General features: G+C 42.9%; 1 protein-coding gene and 1 long non-coding RNA gene across 2 annotated transcripts in view; one reads left to right on the forward strand and one right to left on the reverse strand.

Annotated features, from left to right (window-relative positions):
* Nucleotides 1-10,740, forward strand: part of ALPK2 (alpha kinase 2) — a 71,680-nt gene extending 60,940 nt beyond the window's left edge. Inside the window, exon 10 of the mRNA XM_078385185.1 lies at nt 6,152-10,740. Within this exon, the coding sequence (XP_078241311.1) occupies nt 6,152-6,368 (217 nt within the window). The 3' untranslated portion in view covers nt 6,369-10,740. The remainder of the gene's footprint in view (nt 1-6,151) is intronic.
* The window catches only part of LOC110085074 (uncharacterized), a 37,994-nt gene continuing 32,836 nt past the window's right edge, over nt 9,702-14,859 (reverse strand). The window contains exon 3 of the long non-coding RNA XR_013541582.1: nt 9,702-9,841. This is a non-coding gene — a long non-coding RNA (uncharacterized LOC110085074). The remainder of the gene's footprint in view (nt 9,842-14,859) is intronic.

Genomic DNA, 14,859 nt, shown 5'->3' on the forward strand with positions numbered 1-14,859 from the left:
CCCACTGCTCATTCTTTATAACAGATTTTTATGTATTCAGTGTAGCCCTTACACTTCCCCATAGTCCCGCTCAATACGGAAACACGATGCTTATGATTTAGTTAATGCTAATATCTGCCTCTAGTAGATTTGAGAAGAGAGAAAAGATTCTTCATTTTCTTCCTGTAAGTCATTATTCAGGGACTTTATAAAAGCCACTAAGGCAAAGGAATATGAATAATTCATGGCCATTTATTTTTTTCCCTCCTTTATGTTACATGCTTTTAATGAACATACAGTGTGTGTTCTAGAGGATTGAACTGATTAATATTTTGCATAATATTCCCATAATAATATTTTGTTTCTGCAGAATAGTACTATAAAAAAATAAAGCAGGTATATTTAAAATCACAGACTCTGCTTTTCTGCTGCCTGATAGCATGAAGGTCACTCTGGTGCTAAACCAACAAGGAAAGAAAAACAACTCTGATCCACAAACACCGTAAATTGCAAGCCATAGAATCCCAGATTTGTTTATAAAAGTTAACTTGATCCTGTAGGTACTGCTGAAGTAAATCAGTTTTCAGCTCAAGCGGTTCTTTATCTCAACAGCTTTTATAACTTTGAACTGACTTTTCTGATCAAATCTGAAGCTGCTTGACTTCTGTATATGAGCAATGTTGAGCTTTTATTTTTATTTTTTTTACCATTTTATGGGTATTTGAAAAGATTTGGACCAAGCAAGAAATGATGCTTGCTCACAGGAATGTTATTCCAAAATAGCATTGGGGTAGCTTGTCTTCCTCTCTTTCCCTCACCCTAATCTGGCTTGGGTCATTTCAGCAAGTAGGTCAATTTTCTTTTCCTGGGATTCTCTGGTGTTGCATGGACAATTATTGAAGGAGCTGGTATAATAGAGTATGCAAGATACAGCCCATGCACCACATGCACTTTGGGGGCTATTTGTGAAACCCTGCAGCACCCCCTGCTCTTAACGTTAAAAGCAAGATTTGCTCAGAAAGTCATCTTGTGCCCTTTAGGTCGCACTGGGGCAATATTGCCATATTCTGAGGGGCTCCTAGCCTTCCTGGAGGCCCTTCCCCTACTAATTTTGGCCGCCAGAGGGCATGAAAAGGATTTTTCAGTTTCAAAACTCAATTATTTTCAAAAAAACCCACAAAACCCTGGAAAACATTTTTTTGCTTAACACATTGCCGTAACCTGTTGCAGCACTCATGGTGGTATATAACACTTTATTGATTTTTAATTAAGTTTGCAAATTAGAGATTGTGACCTTCAGGCTGCTGGTGAATCTCAAAACTGGTCCTTGGGCCTACTAAGATCATCATCCACTACATATAAAGAATAGATAAATGCTGGGAGGCCTAGCTCCCTATCTGGGACTATAGACGAGACCTGACAGGGCCTGAGGGAAATCTTCCCAAGCTCCTTTCTTTCTCAGTGGTTTAATTCTGCTTTGTACAGTTCTTATACTTAATGGCTCAGAAAAGAATTAGAAAAATTACTGCCACTGAATAATGCTACTGGCAGAGGAAGATTTTTGGTAATCAAAGACTTCCTCCTTTTGTCCCACTGCTTCTAAGCCATGAAAGCTGCTCGGAGAAGCAGTGAGCAAAAATAGGAACTTTTTAACTGCTGGGTAGCTCAGTGACTTAGGTATCTGGCTGCAAAGCCAGAAGTTGGGAGTTCGATTCCCCACTGGGTCTCCTTGACGGGGGCTGGACTTGATGATCCATAGGGACCCTTCCAGCACTGCAGTTCTAAGGTTAATTTACATAAATTGTTCCTTGCTAGTAACATCATTACCTTCCTACAAGCACAGGTTAAGCAACAGGATTTCAGCTTACTTTGTTTATTTCCTGTACATACAATCTGCTTTTCGGTCAACCACCTTTGAAAGCAGCTCACAAAAACATGCAATCCATTCAAAGCGTTAAGATACAGTATGAAGATAAGTGGGGAAATCCACAAAAATCCATTGGAAACCTCCTGCTGCCTTATAGCACGATGGATTGCAAGGAAATATGCTGAACATATCTGTTTGCTAAGACTAGATCATTCAGCAACAACTGCTAAATGGTTTGTGTGAAAGAGAGAGGACAGGGGAGGAGAGAAAGAGAGATTGTGTAGAGATTCTTTGGTTAATTTAAAGGCCAGTATGTTAATTTCAGTGCCAGGAACAACTCTACAGATTAAAAGGCAATAAAGTGTGTGTGTGCGTGTGCGTGTGCGTGCGTGCGTGCGTGCGTGCGTGCGTGCGTGCGTGCGTGCGCACAAACACACACACAAACACACACACACACACACACACCACGTGAAAAGCAACAACAACCCAAAACAAAAACAAATCAAGGGTGCATCTGAGCATGTTTAAGTGACATAAAGCCATTAAAATTAAGCCCCAAATTCAGGGCTTCTATGTTGGAAGCAATTCATTCCCCGTAATTTCAGGTTCAAAGCCCTGGAACTTGGAGGCTGCTCCTGAAACAGGATGAGAGTCCTGGAAAATCTCCCCATTTCAATGCTATTTTTGAATAGGTCTAGCACCTTATTGGATCTGGCAGATCTTCTGCTGACACACCAGTGATGCCTCTCCCCCAGTAGAGGATTGCTGTTCATCCTGTTATGTATGGCTGTCTTTCTCAGTTGTTCCTGGGACTGCTAAAGCTTTCTGGAATGTATGGGGCATATTAATTTCTATTGCAGTCTCCTTTTTTTAAGCTGTAGAACTAGTATGGGATAAACATAACTTTCATTTTTCCTCAAGACATAAAAACACAAATGACTGAGATATACTTCCATTCAGCAGAGGGCACCCTTTACCCTTTTAAAAAGCAATTTTAAAAGCTGTGTTCAGCTTTCAGGACAAAGTGAGTACTAAAAGTCAGGAAACGAGCCTTGGTTGGTGAAATTTTTAATCAAGCCCACATTGCAAGGCCTAAACAAAGAGGTAAACTACAGCCATTAGAATGTTTTGCCAAATGCTAAACCAAATTAGGCGAAAAGAGAAAGCACAATAAATTGAATAGGGTTTCCTCTGTGAGAAATAGAAGCAAAGGGTACCAATATGAGGACTACAGTCACTTGTACACTTATGAGCAAGGTGTCATTATCTGCCTGTGCAGTAGAAAATCATGCTGTCTGATTGGGGACTTCAGCAAATGGCCTCATTTTGGAGTTAACAGCAGTGGCAAAGTGTGTATTCTCCCTTTGAATGAACAGGATGAGAGCGGAAGAAAGCAAGAGAGCTTATAACATATATTATACGAAATGTGTGTTTGAAAAACATTAGAATTGATGTGATCAGTCAAAGAGACATTTTCCATTCCAGATAGAACTACATGTTCCATCACTGCCTGAAATATGGATGCTTCCCAGTAGTGCTTCATCATGGGGGATTAATGCTGTGGATTTATTATTGCTGACTTTCCACTTTGTCCCCTTTTGGCTCAAGGAGAGAGGAAGAAATTGATAGTTAAACAGCTTTATCACACTATCTTTTAAATCCCAAAGTGTCTGATTATTCTTACTGGGACTGCAGTGGGTAGGTGGGTGAATGTGGGCACATGTATATCTACCATCAGATGTGATGTCAGGACACAACTGGATGGACTTTTGTCCTACTATTTGTGCTGGTGTTCTTAGTGTTAATTTTGATGTGTTTTTTCCTGTCAACTACATGATGTAAACTGCATCATGAGTAGAACCTGACCTTCTCTTGTACATAATATTCTGTATACTCTATTTGGCCGGCACAGCTTTTTATTGGGTTTTTTTGGGGGGGGGAGTATCATTCCTGCTCACACTGTTTTGTCTGGCTTTCTAGTTTCTGTGGTTGGCCATGTCAGTCCTTTGAGGCAGTGGCAGGGTGTGTCCTGATTACATTGAGGTTGATGCCTTCAGTGGAGCAAGGTGTCATTACTTTGTTTAGGATCATGCCCCAAAGATCAACTCCTCTTTTAAAAAGGTAGTTTAGGGTTGCTTTAAAAAAATGATTAGTGCTAGATCAGGGAAGTGATGCGGGAGATATTCAGATGTGGCCCTGTCTTGTCCATTCAGCGCTTTGTTGCTTCATAAACTGAACAGAAAGGCAGGGGGAGTGGAGTCAAAAGGCAGGGGTAATGGCAGATGAGGGCGTGACATATGTACTACAGTGAGATATGTGCCTAATTTGACCCTCTGCTATCTAGGCACTTACAGTTGGGATAAGTACCAAATGAACAACAATTTCAGCCAGTACAAAATATCAAAAATTCATCCTCAACCCTGGACAATTCCCCATTTAAACACCCTCTCAGTGGATTGTGGGAGAACTGCATGTAGCAGCATAAACAGTTCAAACAAAGAGGCATCTCAATCACAAGAAAATAAAACTTGTCTTGCAAAAAAAAAGGTTGCAGAGTATTTTTATTAAATGGGAGGAGGACAAGGAAAGGGAGTGATAGCTAGGGTGGCAATTAGAGATGGGGGTATTTGTATACGAATTTCCCTGCACAGGTGGCGTTAACGAGGGTCCAGCCCCATGAGGCTGGATGATCTACTCACCACCCTGCTGCAGACTTGGATGGCACGATTCTACCAATGGCTTTGCAGAGCGTGATCTGCTTGCCACTCTTTGACCTTGCAGGGAAGCTCCTGCCAGGAGTGGTGAGCAGATCGTGTGCTATGGAGCCATTGAGAGAATCATGCTGTCCACAGCGGATCGGTGAGTGGACCATCTGGCCCCATGGGGCTGGACCCTCATTAACATCACATGTGCGGGGGTATTTTTATACAAATACCCCTTGTCTAGTGGCAATGTAATTGTTGACATTTAAAGAGTAATAGAGTGATTTAATTACACTATACTTCTCAAAGAAATGTGCATTCCTGGGTTGGCCTGTGAAATGTGTGTGAATCCCTAATTCTATAGATTTTCAGCATATTTTTAACTGGGAAAATATCATCTATGTCATCCCTAGTGTGCTTCCTTTTCCCAAACCCTGGAGCATTTGAGCTGTTGTAAAAATGTTTATGAATGTATTGTTTATTGTAACATGAAGGATGAATGTTGATAGGTATAATTGACAAATGTGCTCTGCTTTTCATGAAAAACAGATTGCTGTATATAATTCTATAAACTACAGGAAAAATTCTTGATGCTGTTATATTCTGATTCCTGAAAACGTCTGTTTGCTTGCTTGCTTGCATGCATGCTTTTTTCCAGCAAAATCAACCCCCAAGGATACGATCTACCTATCCATTTAGGCTACAATCCTATACTTATTGTACTCTGTAGGACTTATGACAAAGGGCCTTGCTAGACAAGGCACTGATTTTGTATCCAGAAACAGTACTCTCTCATGTTGCAAAAGACAACTGATTGCAAACTGCTTTAAAAGCAGAAAGTATATTTATTCAATTGAATAGAAATATCAGCTTTCTTTTCAGGTCTGTTGGCAAAGACATATCTAACAATAGAGGGGGGGCATTTTAAGATTAACATTGCTGGAGGGAAAACATTTTAAGAGCAGGAAATATACATTCCCCTACATATGTTTTGATCCAAATAGACACCTATAGGATTACACAGTGTCCCATTAATTTAAACAGAAAGTTATGTTTCAATCTCATTGTGAATATATCAATTTATCATAACCACAGTTTTATCTGTTTACCATGATCAATTGACCAACAATGTACAGTACTTTTATAAAGACTGAACCAAAGGACTAGGCTTTGTTAAAAAAATAGTGATGTCTATAATCTTTGCCAGCTTTCAAATCGGATGAAAGCAAAATGTTATCAAGTAGTTCCTCATTTTGTAACCAGCTTTTTATGACATCCCTATTAACTATAGAGGTGTATTCTATGGGGAAAAACAGAAGTGCTCTCTGTGGTTTGGAACATTACATTTCAGCTAGAAAGGGGAGGGGTGGAGTCTTTTGTAATGTCTGTTTTTACACACCACTTTGTTTTACAGAAACTGACCTCGTCACTTTCACTGTGGAAACCAATTACAGTATTTTGGTGTGAAATCAAAAGTTACTTTGCAAGAGCAGAGGGACAAAACTTTTCTGCTACTTACATCAGGGCTGGATGATGGCTGTTGCAAAAATGAAATAAAATGTAGTGCATTTATAATAATGCTTTTTTTCTTCTTCTTCTACAGGTACAAAGGTTTCAAGGGTAATTGCTCCATCTCTTTTATCGATCAATTCATGGCTCTCCATCAATGCAACAAATACTGTGAGATGCTGGGACTGAAACCCCTTCAAAGCAGTAATCAAAAACAGAGGAAACCAGCAGCCCCCAGAATCAAGGCATTGCCGAGCTCAAGTACTGTCAAGAAAACTGTGGCCAGCGCTCCGACTGCCAAGAAAACATAGCGATTCTGCTTCCTTCCAAAAGAAATAAACATACTTGCAAATAGGACCTCTCTTGAAATGTATGCTCTAACTTTTTGTAGAACTCAGGGCTCCAGCAATAGTGCTCTATCTGAGCATTCAACCGCCGTGCAAAGAGCTGCACAAAGACAATGGGGGAGTGGGATAGCCTGAGACAGACAGAAAGCCCTTCCAGTTTTTAAAAGATCTGCAGCGCCCCAATACCAGTGTGTATTGTACGAATAGACTTGGGTTTTGTAAGGGGAGGGTTTGCACAGTCTTCGATTGGGAGGTCTTGTTGGAGAAATTGTGTTTACTAGATTTCTTCCATGTCATTCAGCTGCTATGTTTGTACATGACTATATGTAGGATGTTTTAACCCATATGAAGTGTATAGGTATGTCTCACACTGTAGTACAGCAAGAGTATGGGCAAATCCGCTTCACCTGAATCTTTAGTTAAAAGATGCCAGCTGCTCTTTGTAGACCTTTCCGAATGTTATTTCTCACATTAGCACAAAAGATGGCAGATGCCATGCGTAGACAAGGAATTGACCTGTGGACCTTAATTTCATTTTAAACTTTCTTTGCCCTAGTAGTCAATACTGATGGCTATGTCAAATATACAATATAGTATTAAATAAAACACCACCACCACAACAACAGTGTTATTGATCAGGTGACCTGTGGGCTGTATTTAGAGAGCCCCCACCTTTCTTCGCCTCCCAATATCCTTAATTCAAAATCAGAAGTAACAGGCTGGCTGCTTTGAGTTTCAGAAAAACAGTTGTCCATAGGAATCCAGGGGATGGGAAATGTGGTAGGAGCGACTCCTGGACCCTCCTAAGATGACCCTCCTTACCTAGGCCTTGGAGGAAGGGCTGAGGACTGCTTTTTCTGGATAGGCTGTAAATAAGGTGTTCGTGCTGTGCAGGTATATGTGGTTGTTAATGGTCTGGCACCATTTTCTTTGAAACATTTTCACGTGTAAGAATTGTTTTTGTAGTTACTCTAGCTATGTATCCTACATCTCAGTCATTTCCTGACTGTTTTTACGTCAGTACCGATGAATTAGAACAATGGTTTTGTGAGCTTCCCCTGCTCCATAGAAGAGGACGCTGGAAATCTCAAATCAAGATGATTTATTGTAACAGGTGAAACCATTTCATCCAACTGTCCAAAATCAGTTTCCTTAACTGCTAGGGCAACTACTTTAAACTCCTTTTCTCTAGTAACCCCTAATTTCTCGCCCTTTTACTTGAATAAGAGGCTTTTCAAGGGGGATCTGAGTTATGATATCTTTCTGCTTCCTCTCGTAATTGTATTAATGCCTTAGTTTATGGGTTTTCTTTAAATACATATTCCCAGTTTCCCAAGGGTTTGATTTCCTTAGGGGTCTACTTCAAGGAGATAAGATTCTTCCTCAGGATCCTATCTGGCATCCCTCCAGGTCTCCCCCTTCTTCCTTTCAGTTGAAGATCATCCTCAGGTCTTTACCCGTCCAGTTTGACTCACCCACATTTTTCTGCTGCACACTTTGATTTCCATCTAACTCCACCAAATTTCCTTTTATATCCCTCATTTCCCAGCAGTTCTTTTCCTCCACTGGGGGTTAGTCTTTTTTTCCCTAGGCTTTCTTCTTTTCCTTTAAAAAAAAAAATCATCTACGCAATCATATATTAACATAGTCCACACACACCCACATCAGTCAACAGGGGAACTGGAAGCATGGAATTTAGCAGCCCCAGATGAGAGATGAGACAGCCTGCTGACATGTACCTCTGTGCCATTATCTCTCTCCTCATAGGCTTTCTTTCTTAATCATTTGCCTAGTAAAAAAGGTCCTATTATACTCACACTCCATACATTTTCCTTTAATTAAATTCTTATTGAAACAGGATTTAGTGTGAACAGGTTGGTAATTTAGCTGATGGTGTCCTAGAATGAATGTACCATTTCCTACCCCATAATGATAATCACATCAGCATTTTCAATATTTTTCATATTTATAATAATTGCTGCCTCTTCAACCACTGGAGTCTGTTAAAAGGAAACTGTAAACTCTTCAAAGTGTTGTGTATGTCATATTATTGAATTTGTGTCAAATAAAACTGCAGAATGACATTAGTTTTAAAAGAGCTGAAAGGCATGTTCACACACACATACACTGCCTCCTTTTGTCTGACTGCCATCTCTGGTGCAACAGTTTTTCAGGCGTTTAAAGCTTTATAAGAACCCCTCAAAGCTCCACCTTGCCTGGAGAAAGGTTTCACCTTTTTTGCCATGTTTGTTAAAATGCTGCAGAGCTACAGATTTATTTTTGTTGTGGAATAGCATGGTTACCTGAGATTTTAATTTTTAAAAAAAAGAACCTGACTTCATTATGCATTCTGTTGAGAACCACTTTGATTTATAGAGCAAATGGCTGGACTAGGACTCTGGAAAACCTGCGTTCAAATTTCAACTCCTCTGTGAAGCAGCTAGAACACCACAAGCCAACATCATATCGGTTGAACCTGCTTCAGAGGGTAGCTGTCAAGATAAAACTGGGAGGGGGGAGGGGGGGGTGAATTATGCTAGCTTGAGTTTCTTGACATAAAGGCATGATAACAAAAATTGCTTAATGCAGCATCTTCAGTCTAGGGGCGCTCAGAGGCAGCCGCTGCCCTCAAGCAGCAGATTTTGCAGTACCCGTGTATTTTTCCCATCTATCCGTGGCATGGATCTGCATAAATTTTAATGTACGCTCATCTCCAAATCATTGCCCATCTCCATTTCCTCGGTTGTGGCACTGGCGTGAGAAGTTGGGCTGGAAGCTTCTTTGAAGTGGCATATTTTCTCCCCACTTGTACTCTGCAAGGAGGTGTCCATAGAGTGTTGATGGTGAAGATGAGGTTTGCCAGGTCTCAGAGAATGAGATGCTGTGCCAGGAAATGACAGGGCTCCCCTGAATTTCCAGGCCAGGCAAACAAATGGGAGGAGCAGTGGTGGAAGGGAAGGAGCGAGTCTCGTTTATTGTTACAGGGTGGCCATAGTGTTTGGGTGCCCAACTGCATCCCTCTCCAAATGGCACCAGGGCTCATTAGCTTCTTGTGTCTGTCCTACACGACCCATAATATACTTGCTTGGGAGCTCAGACAGGGAACCCACAATGCCTAGCTCATTCCCTCACACATGCATGGAGAAATATTATTTTCCCAGTTCCTGGGACATCATATGGCTCCACACCATGTCTTCACACAGACCCACCCCAGGCATTGGGCCCCAGATATAATGAGGGGATGGGGAAGAGAATCCCGTGACAGCCCCTGACAAACAAGACAACACTTCAAAACCATTCCAGAAAAAATCTTTTATTGGTTTTGGAAAAGAGGCTAAACGAATATCCTCAGCGGAGACAAGGGCCTGGTTCAGCTCCAGCAGGACGCCTGCCTTCTGGTCTCTCGCATCCCCCTGAAGAAGAGGAAGCTTCGGGACCTGCAACAGAACAAGAGAAAAAAAAAACAACTAAGGGGCCAGCTCATCCACTGCCGTCAACCAGCTTCAATCCAGGTGTATCCACCGACCAACGTTCTGGCAACTTCATCCCGAATTCCTGCTTGCCAACATCCACTGGCTTCCACCAGGAATATCCACCTGTTCGTCTCTTCCATTCCGCTTCTGAAGCCAGCCTCCACCAGATCCCAAATGCTTGGGTCACACAAACGCCCCGGCAACATTCCCACGGAGCACTAGCCAGCCCATTCACATACACAGACATGCACACCAGCTGCCCCCCCGACACACACACACCTTTACTCCACCAGCCATTCACACACATGCCTGGGCTTCCATCCACTGATATCCACCAAGCTTCCAACAGCTGGTTTCAGGAGGCCAATGTCCCCCGGCTTCATCCACCAACCTCTGCCGGCCTCCACCTTGCGGCCTCAGCCAGCTTCCGCAGGGAGATTCCACCAGCTTCTGTCAGCCAACATTCACCGACTTCCCCCCAATCCATCGCCGACATCAACCAGCTTCAAGCCATGCACCTCGAGCTGTTAACTCGCAAGCCCACTTAGGAAGTTCAGCTGCTTTCGGGAGAGAACTTGCCTTGGACAGAAGGGTTGAGTCCCCTGCAGCCACTGCCGCTCTCTCTGCCGGACTGCCCTCTGGCCACTGGCCTCCCTTCTGGTCTCCTGCCCTGCCCAGCAAGCCTCTTTTATCTGCCAGCAGAGAGGTGGGGCTCTCTGAGGTCACAAAGACCCAGGAAAATGGGGTTGGGGTCCCAAGGCGACAGCAGCAGCACCCTCAGGATTGGTTGAGTCCTGAAGATGATGTCAACAGTCCCTCTGATCAGGTCATTCACCCACAAAAGCTTGCATTTTGCATGATTTTTTTTAAAAAAATAAATTAGTGGCCTATAAATGCATCCCCTGTCACCAATCCCTCTGATTGTTCAATCTCCCCATGTTGGCCTTCTGACAGGATTCTAGGCTGGGGCTCCAAAAAGTTATCTTCCAGCATTTGCAGCAAAAGGAACTTTCCTAAGCCCTGAGCTGGGGGGGTTGCGGCAGGATGAAAGTAATAAATTAATAAGGATAGGCACAGACACACAATGAAGCCTCTGGCCCTTCTGTTTTTTTGTTTTTTTGTTTTTGCCTCCTTCTGAATATTTTTTCTTGCCATGAAAAAGTATTATAAGGAGCCCGTTAAGAAAAAAGTAGTATTTGGAACACATTCCAGTATTTTACCACCATCCCAGCAATATCAAAGAGGCAGCTGTGTTTCAAAGACTCTCCCTGCCTTTGGAACTGCCTCCCACTGGAAGGCAGATTTGCCCTATCTTTGCTGTCTTTCCACAAGCCGGCGAAACGTTCCTCTTCAGGCAAGCTTTCCCTTATGGACTTGTAGCGTTTTGGGATCTTGAATGGACTGTTGGGCCTTATTGCTTTGACCGTGTTTTTGGTGTTGCTTTTGTTTACCGTTTTTAGTGGGGTATTTGTTCCTGTAAATTCCTTTTTCCATCACCTTTTGAAGCGTGGCCATCAGGGACTGAACCTGCAACTTCCTGCATGCCAGACTTTCCCAGCCTCTGGACTAAATTGCTCTCGTCACATTCTCCATTGCTGGGGCCATCCTTAGCCTTAGCTGCCCTTTAGTTATGGACGCCTGGCACCTATTGTACGTAGATGCTTCCATACTGGTGTTTGCATAAGGTTTGAGTAACGTGCCCTGGCTGAGTGAAAGGGGCCAAGGAGTGTCTGGGTCACATGCCTGGTCATGTGACTGATTTGTGCAACCAGGATGTACCCTAGCACTTCATTAATCAGCTGCAGGTAGCCATGGCAAGTTACTCGTATCTTATGCAAGTGCCAATAGGATTCCCATTAAAATGTCTATAAAGAGAAAGTGCTTCCTTTCTGTCTCCCTTTCAGCCTTGAGCACATTGCTGCAAAAGTACTGCAGGCAGTTGGGTAGACAACCGTTTCTCTCAGGCTGGACATACAGTAGGACCCCTGTATCCGCTGGATCAGTATCCACAGTTTCACTTATCCATAGTCTGAAATTTAGAAAATGAATTTTAAAAAAGAAAAAATAGAAATAGAAATAGGTATTTTCACAATGTATTTACCCAAACTGGCCACTACAGGGAGCCCGAGACCATACTAGGTATAGTTCTTGTTGAAGAATACATAGCATGGTCTCTGGCTCCCTTGGTTAGCCAGTTCTGGTGATATAGGTGAAAATACATATTCTTGGATTTTGCTCTTTTACCATGCTAGTTATTATTATAGTGTTCACTATTATCCACCGTTTTCAGCATCCATGGGGGCCTTGTAGCCAATTCCCCCACAGATATGGGGTTCCAACCGTGCTTTCTGATTCAGAAACTGTGTTTTCTAGTTCCAAAATCACTCCCTGTGTCAACATTTGTACATACATAGTGTGTTATGCATACCCGCACAAATTGCTTCCTTACCAAAATGCTGAAATCAAGTCACAGCCAGCTGAACTTACACACCTGCTGACACAAGAAGGGGAACGCACTATAAAATTATGCAAAAGATGAATAAAGTGGATAGAGGGAAGGTATTTTCCCTCTCACGCAATACCAGAACCAAGGGACATCCATTCCAATTGAGTGTTGGGAGAGTGAAAAGAGACAAAAGAAAGTATTTCTTGACCCAGCATGTTGTTACTCTGTGCAACTCCTTGCCACAGGATGTAGTGATGGCATGTGGCCTAGATGCCTTTAAAAGGGGATTAGACATAATCCTGGAGGAAAAGTCCATCACAGGTTACAAGCCATGATGGGGATGTATAATCTCCAGGCTTAAAAGGGAGGGACCTCCAAATACCAACTGCAAGGGACGGTATCAAGAGATAGGTATCTAGCTGTCTTGTGTGCTGCCAGAGGCATCTGGTGGGGCCACTGTGAGATACAGGGAGCTGGTCTAGATGGGCCTTTGGCCTGATCCAGCAGGGCTCTTCTTATACATTCTTATGTTCTTAAGGAGCTGAAATTCCCAAAGCTTCCCAATATAGTATTAATAATATAAGCGTATTCAGTGTTAACACCTCTAGAATAAAACATTAATATTGCTGTATTTCCTGTCATTGCAAATTATGATACATGTGACTGTGGAATTCATAAAATCAAAGCATATAAAATGACTGAGTTGGAAGGAGCGTACAAGGCCATGGGGTCCAACCCCCTGCTCAATGCTGTCATCCACGTCAAAGCAGATCTGACACAAGGTTGACCAATTTTCTCTTGAATGCCTCCAACATGGATGCACTCACCGCCTACCAAGGTAACTGGTTCCAATGTCATACAACTCGTTTTTCTCTATATCCAGCCTAAATCCGGCTTCCTATAATTTTGGCCTTTTATCATGTGTCCTGCAATCTGGGAGGAGTGAGAACAGATCCTGCCTCTCCTCACTACAACTGCCTTCCAAGTATATGAAAAGTGCTCTCTGCCCTCAGTCCCCTTTTCTCAAGGCTAAACATTTTCACCTCTTTCAGCATTTCCTCATAGGGCTTGGTTTCCAGTCCCCTGATCATCCTCAGGTGAGTAGAAACCATCATCCTGGACATGACTACAACAGAACTCTTTGAAATCTTGAAAAAGAGAAAACACCTTGCGGCCTGGTGGGAGACGAGCGAGCAGAGAATGAGCAGGGATTTGAACCGAGACCCCCTGAGTCCTCATCATACCCATTACATCATAGTTGGTGCCAGATAAAGTTGTAGGCATCAGAGAACTAAAAAAATTACAATAGTGACACATGGGTTCACTTCCTTTTTGTGATCTATCTATCTATCTATCTATCTATCTATCTATCTATCTATCTATCTATCTATCTATCTATCTATCTATCTGTCTGTCTGTCTGTCTGTCTGTCTGTCTGTCTGTCTGTCTGTCTGTCTGTCTGTCTGTCTGTCTGTCCCTTTCTTCTTAAAAAGGACCCAAATCATTTGGGTGACTTGACTATTTTGCTGGTGAGAACCAGAATCCTATTAGCTGTGCTCATTACTGGCGGTCAACAGTGTAAATTGCTATGTTGCTTTACTGCAAGTTAATTTCTTGTCACATGCCAGTTGCATAACCTAGTGTGCAACAAGAAATATAACAGTTGAATTCTTAATCAGTAGCAGTGATTTATACCATTTGATTTATGCAAGTAATAGGAGACTGATCAGGGAGTTGTACTTTGCCCAAGCATCAAGGGTTTAGATGGCACACCAATTGGGAAGTGAGACAGTGCTGACCCAAGTTGTTTTGCTGCCTGAAGTAAAGTACCAGATGCCCTCATCCGCTCAGTTCCACATGCAGCTGTAGGGTGGATTGCCATTTGAACTGAAGGTATCTTTCACTGTGCCTTTATGCAGCAGGCAGTTCACAGTACAGGATACAACACACACATCTGGAAGGGAATGGCTAGGAAGCTGTCAGGGCAGAGCAGTCCTACTACCTGAGACTGTTGTCTCCCTCTGCTTAATGGTAGAACTGGCCCTAAAGCTTGATCACGATCTCCGTCCAGCAAGAATTGCTTCTTCCCAACATGAACTGACGCTACCCACCTAAAAACAAGTCCAGGACCATTGTGGCAGGACTGTGCAGGTTAGGCCTCCCAGTGTGCCTCCCCGCACCTCCTCGCTTGATGCCTGTGCTCTGGGTTTGGCATGTGGCATGTCCACGCAAAGAAGAAACATGCCTGGCCATGCCTCTCCCTCCCCCCAAAAATCACTTGAGCGAATGGTTGAAAGGTGTTGAGCTTTCTGGTCCTGCAAGAGAGGAGCTGCCTGCGATGCATGAAAGCTATATGAAGAGGATGGGGGGGGCACATGGTCAACATGTGGGGGGTGTTATATGAGGAGGAGCCAAGGGAGGGGGGAATAAAGGCCTTCAAAAGGGAAGATGGGGGAGAGGGGGATGGTGTGAAGGATGAGGAGGGTCTAGGAGAGGCCAAACAGACTGAGCTTCCATGTAAAGGGGAACACCGTTT

The sequence above is a fragment of the Pogona vitticeps genome, chromosome 2 (assembly GCF_051106095.1).
Source record: "Pogona vitticeps strain Pit_001003342236 chromosome 2, PviZW2.1, whole genome shotgun sequence".
In the NCBI taxonomy this organism is placed as follows: Eukaryota; Metazoa; Chordata; class Lepidosauria; order Squamata; family Agamidae; genus Pogona; species Pogona vitticeps.